This window comes from Panthera tigris, chromosome F2 (assembly GCF_018350195.1).
Source record: "Panthera tigris isolate Pti1 chromosome F2, P.tigris_Pti1_mat1.1, whole genome shotgun sequence".
Taxonomy (NCBI): domain Eukaryota; kingdom Metazoa; phylum Chordata; class Mammalia; order Carnivora; family Felidae; genus Panthera; species Panthera tigris.
Window position 1 is genome coordinate 38741823 of NC_056676.1, and position 17859 is coordinate 38759681.

General features: G+C 41.7%; 1 protein-coding gene across 10 annotated transcripts in view; it reads right to left on the bottom strand.

Moving 5' to 3' along the window:
* The window catches only part of RUNX1T1 (RUNX1 partner transcriptional co-repressor 1), a 153831-nt gene that overhangs the window by 68828 nt on the left and 67144 nt on the right, over positions 1-17859 (bottom strand). For 7 of the 10 annotated variants that reach the window (XM_042972833.1, XM_042972827.1, XM_042972834.1 and 4 more), the window contains 2 exons: positions 4497-4634; positions 2205-2446 (listed from right to left, as the gene is read on the bottom strand). In XM_042972833.1, coding sequence (XP_042828767.1) covers positions 2205-2446; positions 4497-4634 — 380 coding nt within the window. Of the gene's footprint in view, positions 1-2204; positions 2447-4496; positions 4635-6312; positions 6389-6771; positions 6849-17145; positions 17451-17859 lie in introns of those variants that run through there. The other 3 variants (XM_042972830.1, XM_042972832.1, XM_042972829.1) reach the window with 3 other exon arrangements.

Below are 17859 nucleotides of genomic sequence, written 5' to 3' on the forward strand. Positions count from 1 at the left end.
AGTTATGGAATGAGGAAGTCCCAGGAATAAAAGGCACAGCATAGGAAATATAGTTAAATATGATAATAGTATTATATGGTGACAGACGGTAGGTACACTTACGGTGAGCACAGCCTAACATATAGAGAAGCTCAATCACGATGTTGTACTCCTGAAACTAATGTAGTGATATCATGTCAACTGGATTCAAATAACAAAATTCAAAAACAACATCCATTCTCTATTCAGTCACTCATTTGACAAATATTCACTGCCTGCCGATTCCATGCAAAGCACTATTAATTAATGTCTTCCCCTAACTTACCCTCTGAAGGTTTTTATTTTTTAATTTTTTTTTTTAACTTTTTTTTTTTTTTTTTTGAGACAGAGAGAGACAGAGCATGAACAGGGGAGGGGCAGAGAGAGAGGGAGACACAGAATCGGAAGCAGGCTCCAGGCTCTGAACCGTCAGCCCAGAGCCCGACGCGGGGCTCGAACTCATGGACCGTGAGATCGTGACCTGAGCTGAAGTCGGATGCTTAACCGACTGAGCCACCCAGGTGCCCCGAAGGTTTTTAAATAAATATGTCCCTGAAAAGAAGTATTGCACTCGAAAGTATGCCACTGAACATCTGGGAAAACTGACTTAAAGTTACCAAACTCTTCCACATTGGAACTTACGGAAACCACTGTTAGAGAATACATCAAATATATAAAGCAGTTTTCAAAAAAAAAAAAAAACCATTTTTTTTGTTACAAAGAACATTTTCACTATTTATGGGACACAATCACTGCTTTGGATTTACTTTGCGGTTCTTGGGTCTAATTTATTTGCTAGTTGCAAAGTCTACTCTGCGAAACTCAAGAATGACAAAGGAAAAAGATAAGTGATTGACAAAAGTAACTGTGGCAAAGCTGACACACTCCTGTGGCCCTCACCTTCCTGGCCGGGAAGAGTGCCAGGTGGAGCTGGCAGATTGTGGAAAATGTGAAAGCTTTTTCTTAGAACACTCAGGAGAGGGAGGTAAGGGTTAAAAGAGTGAACTGCAAAATATCTGTCAAATGTGAGTTACTGTGATTGGAAGCGTCGTCTACTGTACTAGACTCGTGCACGGGCTTTAATCCGGGGGCTTCTTTCGCAAAACACAACAAGTATGGCTTTGCCCATAAGTCTACGGAATACAAACGAATGATCTATTTCAAGAGAAGGGAAACAGGGGCCCGTCACCTGAATTTCAGGTCTACCGTAAGGATTGAACCTGTGACTCACAGCTTCTCCCTGACTCCGTTTGCTATGGGAAAATGGCCCTTCCTAAATGAAAATCCTCTACCTGTACCAAAAAATCACAGTATGTATACAAAAATGATTCAGGATGCCCCCCCCCAAAATGATACATGTGCTCATTTCCGGTGTGATAATGTACAGAGTGTGGCACAATGTGCCTAACTCAACACTTCTGTTTTCAAATGAATGGTTTAAGTTAATTCTACCTTTAACAAAGAATAGTTAAAAAAAAAAACAAAACCAAAAACCAATCAGTGGTTACCAAGGGTTGAGGGAGGGGAACTTGTGGTGTTACTGTTTAATGGGTACGGAGTTCCAGTTTGGGGTGATGAAGAAGGTTCTGAAGATGGGTGGTGGTGATGGATATACACCAACACGGAGGTACTTAATGCCGCTCAACTGCACACCCAGAAACGGTTAAAGTGGTCAATGTTACGTTATGTGTATTTTACCACAATGAAACTTTTAAAAAAATGTTATTAGCCTCAAAAATGAAAATACATAGAAGAACGTTATTCGTTATAAACTCTTGTTCATCTTAGACCAGTGATAAAAATCCTTCAAAGCAACTATGTCAAAACGAGCACCCTAGCTAGATTAAATGGATCGCTAACATAACGAAAACATTTTGTCACTGCTGAAAGCCACTCGCATGCCAAGAACGTATACCTATTGCATTTTATACACACACATGTGTTTATGGCTAAGATAATAATAAACTTTGTCACCATATCTTTATTGTCAGATAGTAAAAGAAACCACGGTGGGGACCAATACCCAATGCAGACTTGAGAACCCGGTTACTACAGAATTACCAGACTTACATGCAATCTCCAGGTAGGTGAACAAAACGGTTGGGAGAACAGTCTGTATTTCACATCTCCCATACACACCCTCTCCCGTTACCCCCAGAAAACTGGGCTAATTTCCGTTTGCTTACCACCAGTCCTAGTACGAGCGTGCGGACTCTCTCTCCTATCTCTGGAGAAATGTCATTGCCAAACTGCTGCAGGGTAGTAAGGAACCGTTTCAGCTTACTGAGTTGCCTGGCGCCACAGGCTGGGGGCAGCTGTTGATTAGCCAGAGAAGAAGAGGAAGAGGAGGAAGGCCCATTGCTAAAGCCATTGGGCGGCGAGGGGGCGCCATTCAAGGCTGTGGGTGAATGGCTCGTGCCATTGGTTACTGTCAAGAGCACAAAATAAGAAAGAAAAACAAGTAAATCAACGCAGAGGGAAAAGGCACAAGGAAATTACAATCAAGTTTCGTTCCCTTTAAATCTGGAGGATCCTGTGGTTTGGGAAACCGGGGTGGGGGGGAGGCTTTTCTGTCAAAGGCTTTGGCTTCCCAGGGGTACCACGGGTTCAGGTACTCTAGGACTGGATGGCTCTCCCCTCCTCACACTGCATGCCGGTACTCCATGCGGAAGCGGAGCCCCCATGGGAGTCGGCTGTAACCCGGGGACAGCCCTGCCTCCCGTGCACACATATGCCAACCACGTGAAATGTCTCAAACACGGAACAAACAGCGTTTTTGGATGTCAGCCTTCTGTCACAGGCTGACATCAATATAGCGGGACCGTTCCTCTCTAAACTGTTCCCCTAGAGAAAGTGTACATTTGGTGGAGACTAAATTCATCACTGAACATTTTTAATCATGTTTTGTACACACAACTGACAGCTGTGTTTATAGAAATAGGACTTTCAAGTTTTAACCTTATACCACCCAATTAGAAGGCTATTTTCTCCCCCTCATATTTCTTAACCACTTCTTTAGGGAAGATGCAAATTTTATATAAGAAGCCAAATGGATATGGTAATTATCAGAGAGTTAGTTCAAGAAATCGGAAAGGGACATCTCGTCCCAACTAATAGCGTGGATTGGCGGTAATTTGACAACTTTGTTTCCGATAAAATGTATCTGAACACCAAGATAATTCGTAAGAACAAGATTAGAGAATTTTGTGCATTTCTCACTAACGAAAATGTTGATTTTATCATATTAAAATCAATAAATTCGACCAACTCCACTTTATCCAACTCATCTATTACATGTAATTTTGACAGGTTATCTCCAACAGAAGTTTGAAGATGTCTGAAGCACTCTATCATTCTTAAAAGTTTCCAGATAATACAATAGCCCCTTGTCCCAAACGAGCACCAAAGCAACCTGTCATGAAATGACTGCTCACTAGGACTTCTCACAGAAGACATGTGCCCATCACTGTGGCTCTGGGTAACGACAAACCAGATACAAGATGACAGGGTCGCAACTTGGTGCCGCTGCAGCCTCCTGTTCCTTACACGTTTGGAAAGGCCTTTAAATGGCAGCGCAACGCCGCATAAACAGCCTGGGATGTGTATTTTGCCAATCCCTTATAATCCCATGGATCTAGTTTTGCCTGTGATTGTTCATTCATACAGACTTGATGACACACGATCTGTAAATAGTACTATCTGCAACAGATAGCATTTATTAGTTTCACAAATCCTTTAGGACAATTTTACCCGGGACTTTGAAACTGATGGAAACAAAGCTATCCACTATCCCTGCTGGAATCTACAGGAAAGGAAGGGAAGTGGCTGTTCTCTCGGAATGTTCTGTCCTTTCCTCGGACAACCCAGAAAGCCAATACACGCCACTGATTCAGGACACAAGGCCTGAGCCGAGTTGGGATTGAGTAAAGGTTTAATAAAAGTCTGACAGGCTCAAGACAAGAAAGATGCTCCTTCTTTCAGAAAGTTTTCTGTATGTGACTGTTGCCCAGAGCAATACCCCTTTTTCACGTAAGGCTTCTAGCTTTGAATCTTATTTGTAAATACCAGAAGAAAGTGGTATTAGAAGACCAGAAGCAACCTGGAAATAATTGTAGGATATTAACATGTTCCAAGGCAAAATGTACAAGCTAAAATAAGGAGCTACACATTAAGTCAAAGTAAAAACTATGGTGGTAACAAATGGAGCCGCAGCCCAAACGAATGCAATAGTCTTCATTGCGGAAATCAAAGCAGACTACAACTGTGAAGCAAAAATGGAAAGGCAGGCAAATATTGGCAGTCATACAAATTATACCTAAGATGCTGTACGTCTGCGCAGGCTCAATACCTACTCACTGGCAATTAAATGACTTGGGGGAAGGAGGCGGCGGGGGGCGGGGAGGGGGGCTTCACTTCTGCAGGAAAAAAAAAATTTAGACTTCAAAATGGAAATGGGAAACGCAGAAGTGTCTACTCACACGTCGTCGGTGTAAATGAACTGGTTCTCGGAGCTCCTTGAGTTGTAGGGGGAGGTGGCATGGTGGGAGGAGTCAGCCTAGATGGGGTCTTCACATCCACAGGTGAGTCTGGCATCGTGGAGTGCTTCTCAGTCCGATCTGGAGGACGCCACCATTGAACAGGTTATTTTACTCCTTAAGCACCTTCGTTGCTTTTTGTTTCTTGTTTTGTTTTGTTTTGTTTTGAAGTGGGGTTCATCTTTTTTACAAGCAAGTGAACAGAAGAAATCCGACATCTCCTCTCAATAAAATAGGCTGATCTACTGAAGTTTAAATCAGGACTTTATCATCCAAACCCCACTTAAGAAGGTGTAGCACAGATGGCAGGACCTCATTTGTAACTGGGTTATTTTACATCCTATTGTTATTTCTGGCTTGGGCAGATGCTACCTTGGTAGTGTTATATCCAACGGCACAACCTCACTCGAAGCTGAAGCCAACGCTAGCAAGAGGTAAAAAATAGATGAGGAAGTAAAATGGTAATAAACCTTTTAGTGAGGAACAACACAAATCTGAAGGTCTGTTATGCAGGTGAGATACTGATAGGAGCCAGCATGTTTATAAGGACTTTTTTTTTGTAACACCTGCCACGGCCTTTCCGTGCTTAGTTTCTGGCCCATTAGGAGAAGCAGGTTATGTCTCCCAGATACACTCCTCACTTCAATGTTCCTCTGCCCTGCAGGAAAACGCCCCACTACATAAATGCTGTATTTCACACAATGAGGTTACACGATTGTTTATTCAGAATTTGTGATTTGTGACCCACCGTCTTAGAAACATGAGACCAATCCTTCAATTAATAACCTCGGGCGGAGTGAGAATGGAAAAACCCCAAATAGCAAATGAAAAGGAACGAAAGGCCCTATCTGTATTTTCTCATGAGTATGTGACAGATATGGAGAAATTTCCTGATTACCCAATAACGAACATTTGAGCTTCAAGCCTGTTTTCTACTATGCATGCTTTGCCTTTGAAATTCTGAGCTGTTTTTTCTCTGTCAAATCTATTGAAGCAACAGATCTCCAATAAAAAAGTGAGTTTTGTTTCTTTAGAATACAATTTTCTACCAGCACTGTGTGCCTGCGCGCGCGCGCACACACACACACACACACACACACACACACACACACACACACCAACAATGTCTGAGGCCCCTCATGCAGCCTTAGGTACAAATATTTCCCACTCGGACTTTTGGAAAAGTCAAGTCACGGGGACTACTGGTCAAGAGTGGGTCTTTTTAAAACACTATGATAACCATGGGGAGAAATTCTCAACACTGACTTTAAATGTCTATTTTTTTTTTTTTTTAAGTGAAAAATCCAAGTCACTATGCTGGCAACTCCAAACCTACCTCACACCTTTATTCAGAGCCGTGTCACGAGACTTGGGTTGCAACAGAGCATAACATTTTAAAGTTGAAATAATGTCGATGCCGTAACAGGGGAAATGCGATAAAAGAATGAAAATAATCATCATTCTAATAAGAGCATTTTGATAGCCCAGTATCAGAGTCTCTTTTTCTTCACCCTGACAGCTCGCTGGAGAACCACGAATGCCCCTTTAGTCAATGCGTGTTCTGAGTGAAATGTGGTAAAAACCCACATGGAGAGCGTTTCTACCTTGATCTCACCCCTTAAAAGCTTGCCTTCCTAGTGCTATTCCAGAACACTGTAACACCCAGGATCAGTAACTCACTTAGTCTAGAAAACTACCCAAGTCAGGCAGGTTTAAAAGCGCTTCTTCAATAGTTAAATTCGCTGCACGGTCTACTCACCTCGACCAACCTCAGCAACAAGGGAATAAATAGCTTTCCGCTTATGTTGCAGCTGAGGGAAGAGGTACGGCAGCAAATACAACTCTCCCTAAATAAAGGCAAATATTTCTGTCATGCCAAGGAAGGAGGGATAGAGGGAGGCTTGCCAGAGTCGGCTGGGAGATAACAGTGGGAACTGCAGGTCCATCTGGTTTTCATTCTGCGAACACTCACACTGAACTGTTAGAGAAGGCAGTCCAGATACACAGACTTGAAGCACGTGGTTGTGCAGACAGAGGGAGGAAGAGCGGGAGGGGGCGGGGGGTGGGAATCGTGAAAAAATAAATAAATAAAGCAAGGGAAGGAAAAAAGCAGCAAGGGAGAAAAGAGCCCAAATGAAGAGAAAGTGACCCCCCCACGCGGCTTCGTCCACCCGGACACGCTGAGCCTTAGTGGGCACGGCCCCTGCACCTTACTTACCTGGAGGTACTTCTTGAGCAGAACCTAAACTGGAAAACACATCTGAAACCCGCGTCTGTCTACCCTTGTTGCTGACACTGAGAGAAAAGGAAATAGACGATAAAATCGACAATGGGTGTCCTCTTCAAACTTAAGAGGATCTTAATAATAGTAACAACAGCAACAACAACAACAACGACGACGACGATGAAAGGTAGAGGAGTGATTTTTTTAAATCCTCGAAACGGCATGGCATCGATACTTTAAGAACAAGAACCACTGAGCCAAAGCATTGCAAAAACACCACTGCTTCTAAACAGGACTATATGCATTCTGGCCGGAATAGCCAAATTTCGGCGACAGTTAGCTCCACTCTGATCAAATGGAGTTCCAACCCAGAGGTCCTACAAACTTAGACAAAGTGGGACCATATGTAACTCATTCCGTGCTGTTCAGTGCAATCAATCCAGGACGAGGAGAGATGGTGAAGTTACCAGCCAGGACTAACCCGGACACACACACAAACCCTCTGGAGTAGAGAGATTTAAGATAAATTCAGAAAATGTGTTTCAAGTATGCTGAGTCCTGTTGCATTTGTTTTGGATTACTTAAAAAAAAAAAAAAAAAAAAAGCAAAACATTTTGAAATATATATTCTTGAAACTTTTATAGCAAACAGCAAAAGAACTATGATTCAACCACAGAAGTATTTCTTCTCCGTTTCAAATTAGAGGATACAGTAAAACCAATATTAAGTTATAATATTTCTTATGCAATTTTTTTAAGTTTATGAAAATTATTCCTAGATGTAATTTCTATTTTTAGTTGCTGCAGGGGAATGCTGACATCAATTGAAAGCCTGGCACAAAATGATAAAAAAAGAAAAAGAAAAAGAAAAACAATCTATCAGAGCAGGAAGGTATGTATAATCAAAAGGACTGACTTGCCTCTACCTTAATGATACACACGACTACTAAATAAAGATCTCCCCTATGTGGTAACATTTCAACTCACATGGCAAATATCCAACACATATGTACCAAAGATGGCTGAAACATGGAAGAAAATGTGGCATATATAAATACATTACTGATACCATTTCAATATCCAATTCAGTGTCAGAGGCTTCTAGAAGGGGTATGTTTTCCATTTCCTTCTTTTTCTTTTTTTTTTTTTTAAGTAAAAAGGAAAGGTATGGCATAATCTGCCGTAGCACTTACTTTACTTTTTGTTAGTTCAAACAGTTCCAGATGTGTTTTTCAGGTATGGAGAAGAGGCATTCTGTATTTTCCTTATTTACATACTATTTCTAGAGATGATTACTTTACGTAAATAGAAAGTTCAGGATTGGTAGACGGGACGTCTTTTCCTATCAGAGTTCATCGTGTCAATTATAATAGAAGAAATATCTTATAATAGAAGAAATACCTACATCCCAGATGTGACAGATTGAGAAACCTCTCGGTGAATTAGCAGTTGGTACAGTTAGCCTAATTTGAGTAAGTGCTGGCTATAGGAGCTACAAGATACACAATAAAGAGGAGTCAGCCCAAGTGGAACTGAAGTGCTCCTACCAGAAAGGAGAAAGCAGCTAAGGAAACACAAAACTGGGTACAGAATTTGATTTTTATTTCTATGGAAAATATGGCAAATTCAGGCCTGACAACAGAATCATTTAGTGACTCCAGTGGCTGGGTGTGAGATGTTAAAGGAAACTGCCTGTAGACCAGAATGGTGGCCACCCAGCCTCCACAATGCTGCCATCTCATTTCCCTGCTGAGCACTTCTGGAATGTTCATTCCTGCTCAGGAGAATAAAAGTCAAATGCTAATAGTCTAAGCACAATGGAATGATACAATGGAAGGCTATTTGGAATAACAGACAAATTTCCAAGTTAAGACAGACTTGGTTTCGAATGTAAACTCAGCCATCAGTAGTGGGTCCTCAGGCAAGTTATGTTGATCCTGAGTTCCTCATAAGAAGAATACTGATATACACCCCTCTCTGCCTCATTAAGACCCTGGCATAGTACCTACTCAAGTCAGGCACCAGCACATGTGATCTCCATTCTCTTGTGCCTGCCCCTCCATCATCCATTCATGGCTTTATTTCCAATGTCCTCCCCGCCGGGTCTATGCTCTATCTGTACAGGGCACCTTGGCATTCCCTGGCTTTTCTGCCTTTCATTTTATACTGTTTATTTCCTTCATCTAGAAAGATGTGCCGCACCTATCGCATTCTTCACTGCCCATTACAGATCCTCTTATAGCTTTCCCCAGGTGCCCAAGGCACCAACCGCATCATGCTTGTTTGGCCTTTTAGCATTTACCACAGCCTATGAGTACGACAGTGTGTGTGTGTGTGTGTGTGTGTGTGTGTGTGTGTTTACACCCAATCACTCCAACCACAGCCTATGAGTACGATAGTTGTGTGTGTGTGTGTGTGTGTGTATGTGTGTTATATATCCAATCACTCCAACCAATGAAAACAGTAAGCAATTTGATGGCAGTTTTTTTAAATGCCTAATTAAAAAGACAAATACATAACCATCAACAGCATATAAATACATGATTAGGAAGTGGAATGCAGGTAATATGGGAACATGATGGAGATCTGAAATTTACTTCAACTCTGTGATCAACTTATGTCGTTTTAGGCAAGTGTAAGAATCATCTGTTACTTAATCACAGGTGTTTTATGAAGATTTTTTTTTTTTTCTGAAACACAAATATGATCTTGTCTATTCCATGCTTTAAAACCTTTGGGAAGGTCCACTCCCCCTCTCTCTGCCCCTTCCCGGCTCACACCGTGTCCCTCTGTCTCTCAATAATAAATAAATGTTAAAATTTTTTTTTTTTAAGTGAAAAGGGGGTGCCTGGGTGGCTATTGGTTAAGCATCCGACTTCGGCTCAGATCATGATCTCACGGTTTGTGAGTTCAAGCCCCACGTAGGGCTCTCTGCTGATAGCTCAGAACCTGGAGCCTGCTTTAGATTCTGTGTCTCCCCCTCTCTCTGCCCCTTCCCTGCTCACACTCTGTGTCTGTCTCTCAATAGTAAATAAACGTTAAAAAAAAAAAAAAAAAAAAACCACCTTTGGGAAGGTCCCACTGCCCACAGAATACAAACAAACTCTTTAGCTTATGTCACAGATCCTGGAGCTCCTACTCAACAGCGCTTCTCCCTTCTTTCTTGCTGGAAAGTCCTGATTTTGTTCAGGTGCACAATTCTTGGGGAGCAGATCCTTCTTCTTTTAATCAAGTTATCATGCTCCCCTTTATCAGCAACAGGTTTCAGAGGTGAGTGCTGTGCTCCAATTCTAGACAATGGGTCATCCAGGGAGGTCTATGGAAGTTTTGGGAAAGACTTCCTCATGAACTGATCAGAGACCCAAGGACTAAAACAGACCCTCTTCTTCTGGTAGGTACTGTTATATCTGTGATTCCTTCACTTCTCTTCTTTGGAGTCTACTTTTCTTACCCATAAAATTAGGCATCTTAGATTATAGAACTTCAGGGATCATCTGCAAACTCTAATACTCTCTGGTTTCTTTCTACAGATATGGCTTATGTTCATTTCAAAGACAAAGAAGACTACCCAGAGAACATAAATCTGACAATAAAGGGACCACAAAATTATTTTGAAATTGGTGATCATAACCAGACTTCCTCTGTTCACATAAATATCTATGTCCACAAGAATGTGTCTGCATAGAAATCTTTTCCCACACACACTACAATTAACATCTATCTCTTGTTTTCAAATACCTTTTCAATCCTCATTACTAAATCTCCACTGATGATCTGGTTATGAAACAACCCTACCAATGTCCACTTGTCCCTGTTTAGTTACCATCAAAACACTCACTCGGATAGCCCAGGTTCTTAAAGAGTACTCTACACTCACATTCCTTCCTTCCTCATTTCCCATTCCATCTTTCACAAACTTCCAGTGGACTCCTAGAAAGTTTTCTTCCCCATACTGGGACCCGTCATACCTCTAATCCCATAACTACCTTGGGAGTCACCATGTTCTTTCATGACCTTGTACCAAGGTTACCAGCAGCTGGTTCCAGCACAGCACCCTGTCCAAGATGGGCAATCTCAGTCATTCTCCAACATTTTTACCTTCAGATGTGAAGGCAGAAAAACAATCTCACTCCAGAGGTAGAAGACTGTACTGCCTACTGCCCTCCATGTGAAAAAGAAGGCAACTAACAGGCAGAAAGAAATGAAGAAAAATGGCAAGAGATTATCCTGATAATGCGAAATTCTTCATTCTACTAATTCCTACAATGTGATCTTCCAAACAGCCCACAGAACCTCGTCAATCAATCCCTCCTTTGCCTAAAACCCACACTTGAAACCAAAGAATACACACTAAAATAATATTGGGAGTGTAGCATCAAGATATCATCCTAACTCCCACTGAAACTCTTCAATTATCTCTTCATTATTAATCCAAGAAACGCCAGATACTTTATCTGGCATCTTTGTAGAATCTGACTGCGTCTCACCACTTCCTCCCTTTGGAAACATTGTTATCCCCAGGATCCCAGCATTCCAACGCTCTCATTCTTCTCAGGACGTCCGGGCTGCTCCTTCTGACGTTTCTTCACCACTGTGATAATTACTCGTAGCTTCCCCCATGCTCCTTCATAGTTACTCTTGAAATCTTCTCTCTATACCTTCTCCTTAGGGACTTCATTTGTGTGGTGACAGTCACCCCATGGCTCTTATGTCGATGACTTGTACCTCTAGGCCCACCATCCCTCCCAAGTTCCGCACCCAAACATCCAGAGGGCTACTCATTTTCAACACCCTGGATTCAAACCCTCCTCATCCATCATCTCTCACCTGGTCTAATCAACAACCCATTGGATGGTCTCCCTGCCGTGCACTATTCATCTCTGTGCCATTGTCCAAATCACACCATCACGTCACTACGTATGCCAAAGATATGATCAGAGACCTTACTCCTCTCTTCTTAGTACTCTTCAAAGACCTTTTGCGATGTGAAACATAAAGGCCTTGTGCCTTAATAAGGCACTGAAAGACCACTGGGACCCATCTGGTTTCTGTAACTGCTCCAGGCTCATCTTCATTTCTCCCTTCCACTCTTATCCCCACCTCTGAACTCCGTACCAAACTAACACAGCTCTCCCAATGCCCCCAGGTCGTATAGGCTTCCCTCACACTGCACCCTTTCTTTTCCCTAGATTCTTCTTCACCCCACCACTGCCTGGTTAAGTCCATCATTCCTTTAAATCTTCTTTCAGGTATTACTTCAGCCAGGGACCCTCCGTTGACAGCCCTTCCATCCCTAGCTGGCCAGGAAGACCCTTTATTCCCTTATTACCCGGTCCAGATCCCTCTTACAGCACTGATCACACTGTATTTAGAATCAAGTCGGTCTCTCCCACTAGGTCATAACTTATTCAAGGGTAATGATGACATCTTACTTGTTTTTATATTCTCAGCACTTTGGCCCGTGCCTGATACAGCGAACGTGCTCAATAAATGTAGTATTTTAAAGGAATACATAGTACTATGTCATAAGGCATGTCTACAGTCATGACAACTTTGTGACGCCAGAACTTCTAAGAGCTTTAACTTAAAATCACCTCCATCTTTTTTCTATCATCCTAAAAGAATTCTAAAAAGAATTTCTAGGGGCGCCTGGGTAGCTCAGTCAGTTAAGCGTCCGACTTCAGCTCAGGTCATGATCTCACAGTCTGTGAGTTCCAGCCCTGTGTCAGGCTCTGTGCTGACAGCTCAGAGGCCTGGAGCCTGCTTCAGATTCTGTGTCTCCCTCTCTCTCTGCCCCTCCCCTGCTCATGCTCTGTCTCTCTCTGTCTCAGAAATAAATTTAAAACAACATTAAAATAAATAAATAAATAAATAAATAAATAAATAAATAAATAAAAAGAATTTCTATATTCTGAAAACATTAAGTTACCAAAGATAAATCTAAAAAAAAAAAAACAGTAGTAAATCACTGAATTCACCAGCTTTCCAGTAATGACAACATATTCCCTAAGGCTTTTTATATAATATTAGAAAAAAGGCTTTGTAAAGCAATCTGTATACATAAGACCTACAGCCTCCAAAAGCTCCCTTTTTTTTACAAGAATAGCACAATCATACATATGCACATTCACAACAAAGAGAAAAGCATATTATGAACCAAAAACACATTTTTTTCTACATTTCACAAGCTTTTCTGTTGCTTGTCTATGGATGGTGGGATTACACATTATTTTTAATTTCTTCTTGTTATTTTTCTCATTTATTTAAATGTTCTACAATGAGCATGTTTTCTTTTTACAAGCAAAAAAACAAACATACAAAAAACCAACTTATTAGGATAAGTCACCTAAAATCAAGCATTGGGCACTGTACCAAATGCCCTGCATGCTTTACCTCATTTTAAATCTCACTATGAAAAGGTACTACAAATTTGCCCATCTTATAAAAAGGAACTGAGGCCCAGAAGGGTTGGACAATCTGTCCAAGGTTACAAGCCAGAACTCATTCCAGACCTTCTCAAGAGTCCATTACCTTCTAAAGCTAATGTTATTTTTACATGATCTAGAAAACTGAAATAAAGACACATTCAGTTAATGTTAAACTGAGAGCATTACGCGAGGACTTCATCTCCCAATACTACTGTAACTAGCCACCTGTGACCATGTAAATTTTAATTAAAGTTAAACAAAATTTAAAACTCAGCTCCTCAGTCACACTAGCCACATTCAATAAGGTAGCTGTGCCTACCCTATTAGGGAACTCGGCCCTGGAACACTTCCGTTATCATAAAATCACAGCGCCATACTAAAATAATGGCTCTATGGCAGGAGTCCCTGGAGGTGACAATGCAGATTGAAAGAGCAGGGATGAGAAGAGGTGCCTCTGGCTTCATCCGAAACACCTTCCGTCCCATTAAGACCTTTCGTATTTTTTTTCATAGATTGGGTTTCTACATATTTCATTTGGTAAGCTTAACGGGTAGAAAATACAAAAGTTTGAAACCCAATGACTAAAATAAGTAAACTCTCAGCTCTGAGAAAGCGGGAGAGTAAGACAGGTCATTAGTAAACATTGGGAAACTGCACTAATGAGAACGAGGCCAAGGAATCAGTGTGGAATGAGCCAGTAAGCCGCTGGGCCAGCAGCTATCCGGAATCAGAGATGACAGTCTGAAGACCAGCTTCATGCCTTTAAAGTGCATGAACTTGGGTTAAGATGGAAAACAGGCAGAAGAATGAGATGAGTCTATAATAACCTATCACGATTTCTAGAAAAATAGCTTCAATAATGTTTGGGTCATGTCCTTATGGGGATAACAATGGGAATTTCCCTTCCCTTCCTCTATGGCATGTATCTAGCTAGCACTTGACACATTTATCTTGGTTTTGAGTGTCTCCCCAACCACAGTGTCAGCTTCACGAATGCAGAAATTTCTACCTGTTTGTTAAGTCCAGCCTCCATAGCATTAAGAAGAGTGCTTGAAATAGCAGCCACTTGATTTGTTGAATGAACAAAGAAGGTAAGCAAAGACTAAAACAAAGCCAGTTTCCGACAAAACAGCCAGAGACATATTAGGAACTATGGTTACCTAGAGGGGGGCAAAGGCTGAGTGAGGCAGACAGCGTAAGTGTTCAAAGTAGACGCCACTGTGCGGAGGGGAAAATGCTAAGCAGTAGAATCAGGAAATAGTTTCGATCACTCTGCTCATTTTTTGACAAAGATGAGCTGTGGACCCCAAGATAAAGCACCCTATTTTTTTAGAAAGTGTTTATTTATTTATTTGGGGGGAGAGGGGTACGGGGCAGAGAGAGAGGGAGAGAGAATCCCAAGCCGGCTCCGTGCCATCAGTGCAGAATCTGCTGCGGGGCTCAATCTCACGAACTGAGATCATGACCTGCGCCAAAATGAAGAGTGGATTGCCTTAACCAATTGGCACCCCCCAAAAAACACTCTAAACATTAACAAGTACTCAAATGGTGGTTCTAGCTAGAAAAATCAATTACTAATTTCCTAAAGTGTGGAAAGGACTGCTGGTCATGTGAATACCAGTGGATGCCAGGCATTACCTCTGTGTGTAAGTTCCTAAGAAATGTCATCTCTCTCACAGTTGTTAAGAGCTTCACTCCTGTGACTCCTGTTTCCAAGTCTAAGAACCACTTCCTGGAAGCCACTAAGTGGCCATCCAGCAGCCCCGGGTTTAGCTACCCTACTTCAACCAGCACAGCTCCATATTTATCTGCTCTATGCACTGCTGTTCTGGTTAAGACTTCCTTTGGAAAAAAAGGATCTCCTGTCTGGGAAGAGTTTGAACCCCTTGGCACAGGCAGCCGGCAAATGTTCGCTGAATGACTGTGGTAAAAATACTTATTAAGGAAAAACCAAATCACTCAAGTTAACACAAAAAAAGTAACTCCTGCGTGTGTAAAGAGCAGAAAAAGATACAGACATCACCAAGGGCCCATGCAATGAATATAAGTATCTATATAACATCCTGTTGCCAAAATGAAGATTATTCCAGAAGGTAGGAAAAAAAAAATCACTAAATAAAAAGTGATCCAAATATTTGACAATCTTTAAGTGTGGACAATTTTCCTGCAGGGATATTTGTCTTATTTGCCAGCGTTAAAGGCTATTAAGGAAGCTTGTGGAGCTGCTGAAGGGTAGTACACATATCCACTGCCATCAGTTATGATCATCCAGGTAAGAGCTGGTGAATCAGGGCAGAAAATTATGAAGGTACACAGACTATGTACCTGTGGCTAAATTGCAGACAAGTAGCAGGAGCTCAAAAAAATTTATTGAATTTAATCAAATGTACTCTTTAGAAAAACAACAACCAGTACTGTTAGACTTCACATTATGGGCAAGGGGAAGGCACTGAGAGTTTTAGGATATGCTCATTTCTAATCTTATATTATGGATAAGTATGGAGCAGAGATTAAATAGGGTAAGAAAGGCAAGAGAGGGCAGGCATTCTGGTCTGCAACAGCCTAGGCTAGAAATAATACAGGGATCCAGCATGGACGTGGCTCTTAAGACTGGAGACGAGAAGATTCAGGAAGACATTTTTATACTCTACGGCAGATTCACAGAGCTTGGTAACAAAGTAAAATTAAAACTTGAGGAAGTGGGAATCTAGAGGTGCGTGATAATGTCAAAAACTAAAACCAAAACACAGCAGGAAGAATCATCTGGAAAAAAGGCAGGATAAGTCACAGTTTACTTAGAGATATCTCTGCAAAACTCTGTTGTTTTTACATAAAACATCCTGAATGTCTTCTTGCGCATGTGCCACCATCAAATTATTCTTCCTCCTAAATGTGCTTCACCATTGCTATCAGCATCCTGGAACACCACCGTCACTCACTGGGACCTTCTAGGAACTAGTCTGTGCAACCCTTCACCCTACACTGCAATCAGTTTATCCCACAACAACTTGTACTTATCCCACAAGTTTAAGTAATCTGGTTAAACACAAAACTATTCACCCATTTAATATAAAAGCATGTATTCGAAAATTCCTGAGCCATCTACAAAGTGCCAGGTACCCCTTCAGACACAGAGAAAAGACAATGGACACACAAGAAAATCACTGCCCTCAATAACTTCACATTCTAATGATCCAATCAAGTTACTCCCCTATTGAAAGTGTTTAGTTTATCATCACTCCCAGGATAAAATCCAAAACCCTTTAAATGACCTACAACCTAGACAGATTTCGTCTCTGCCTGCCTCTCTTATCTCACCTCATATCTCATTGGTTTTATAGGTTGCAAGCTTCACCTCAACTCAGGGCCTTTCAACCTGGAAAACCGATCTCCACTCCAATTCATTTACTCAAGGAAGGCGTTCTGGGTCCCTTCCAAGTCCCCTGTATGGGAAGCTCTCCTGTACCATCTAATTGTTCTTTATTGGGCTTGCTGCAACTATTATAAATAACTGTATAATAACTTGTTGGTCTAACATCTCCTACCAGACAGCAAAATGCTCTGTTATGGCAGGGAGCGTATCATTTCATCTCACGTTCTATCAGACATCAACTGAGTCCCAGAATTTAGCATGATGCCGAGAAGCTAGAAAAAGATAAAGAGTGGACAAACACAGACATCTTTCGATTTAAAAACACAGATTTGGAGGTAACCAGACAGCAAAGCAATTGTATTCTTCATTCCCCTTCAGACAGTTTCAAGGCTTCTTCAATGATGGAAATATTACAAAAAAAAAATGGTGACAATAATGAAACCTTTCTCTATTTACACTCCATTCCCACTTCAATGGGGCTTCCACTGACACCATTCCACCCAAACCACCCAGCCACGGCACAAACTCTAGTGATTAATCCAAAAATACCGTTCAATCTGTATCTTACTTGGGTTCTCAGCACCATCTGACCTGTTCAGCCGCTTCTCATTCCTTTTCTCTTGTGATACCGTTCTTCTAGTCGCTACGAGTTTTAGTGAATTCTCCCGCCTCTGGCTTCTCCTCTCTGGCAGGGCCTTAACTCCTCTTCTGAACTGGCTTCATCCCTTCTAGTCTCTGAGGCAAGCCTTCTTGGCCTTCTCATCTCCTATAAATAATCCCGCCAGGGCTCTATGTCTCCCGGCAAAGGACGCTCTTGGGAGAACCAGTCAAGTCTTCTACCTAGCTTCACAACCCCTTGGCAGCTGTACTTGGAACCAAATCTAACACCTGCCTTGGGAAATCTGTGCCTTCTGCTGTATTTCAATCTCCAGCATAGCGTCACTTCCCCCCACAGTTGACCAAGCCCAAAACACCACAATCATCCTCAGACTCCTCCCTCCATACCCTTCTCCTTCCAAGTCCAATCCACTCCCTGTGTCCTATCAATGTCACTTCTAAACACACTTAGGATCCACCCTTAATTTGCCCTCTGGCCTGGGCTTCAAAATCTTCCAGAGGCTCTGAAGGGTTTTCTCTACCTCCACTCCCTCTCTGCACAAATCCCCTTCCTCCTCGCTTCTAGAGAAATAACTCTAAAATACAAATTTGACAAAATCGTCTTACAGTACTCCTACACTATGCAATCTACTTCAAATACTTGTACAATTATAAAAGTTGATCA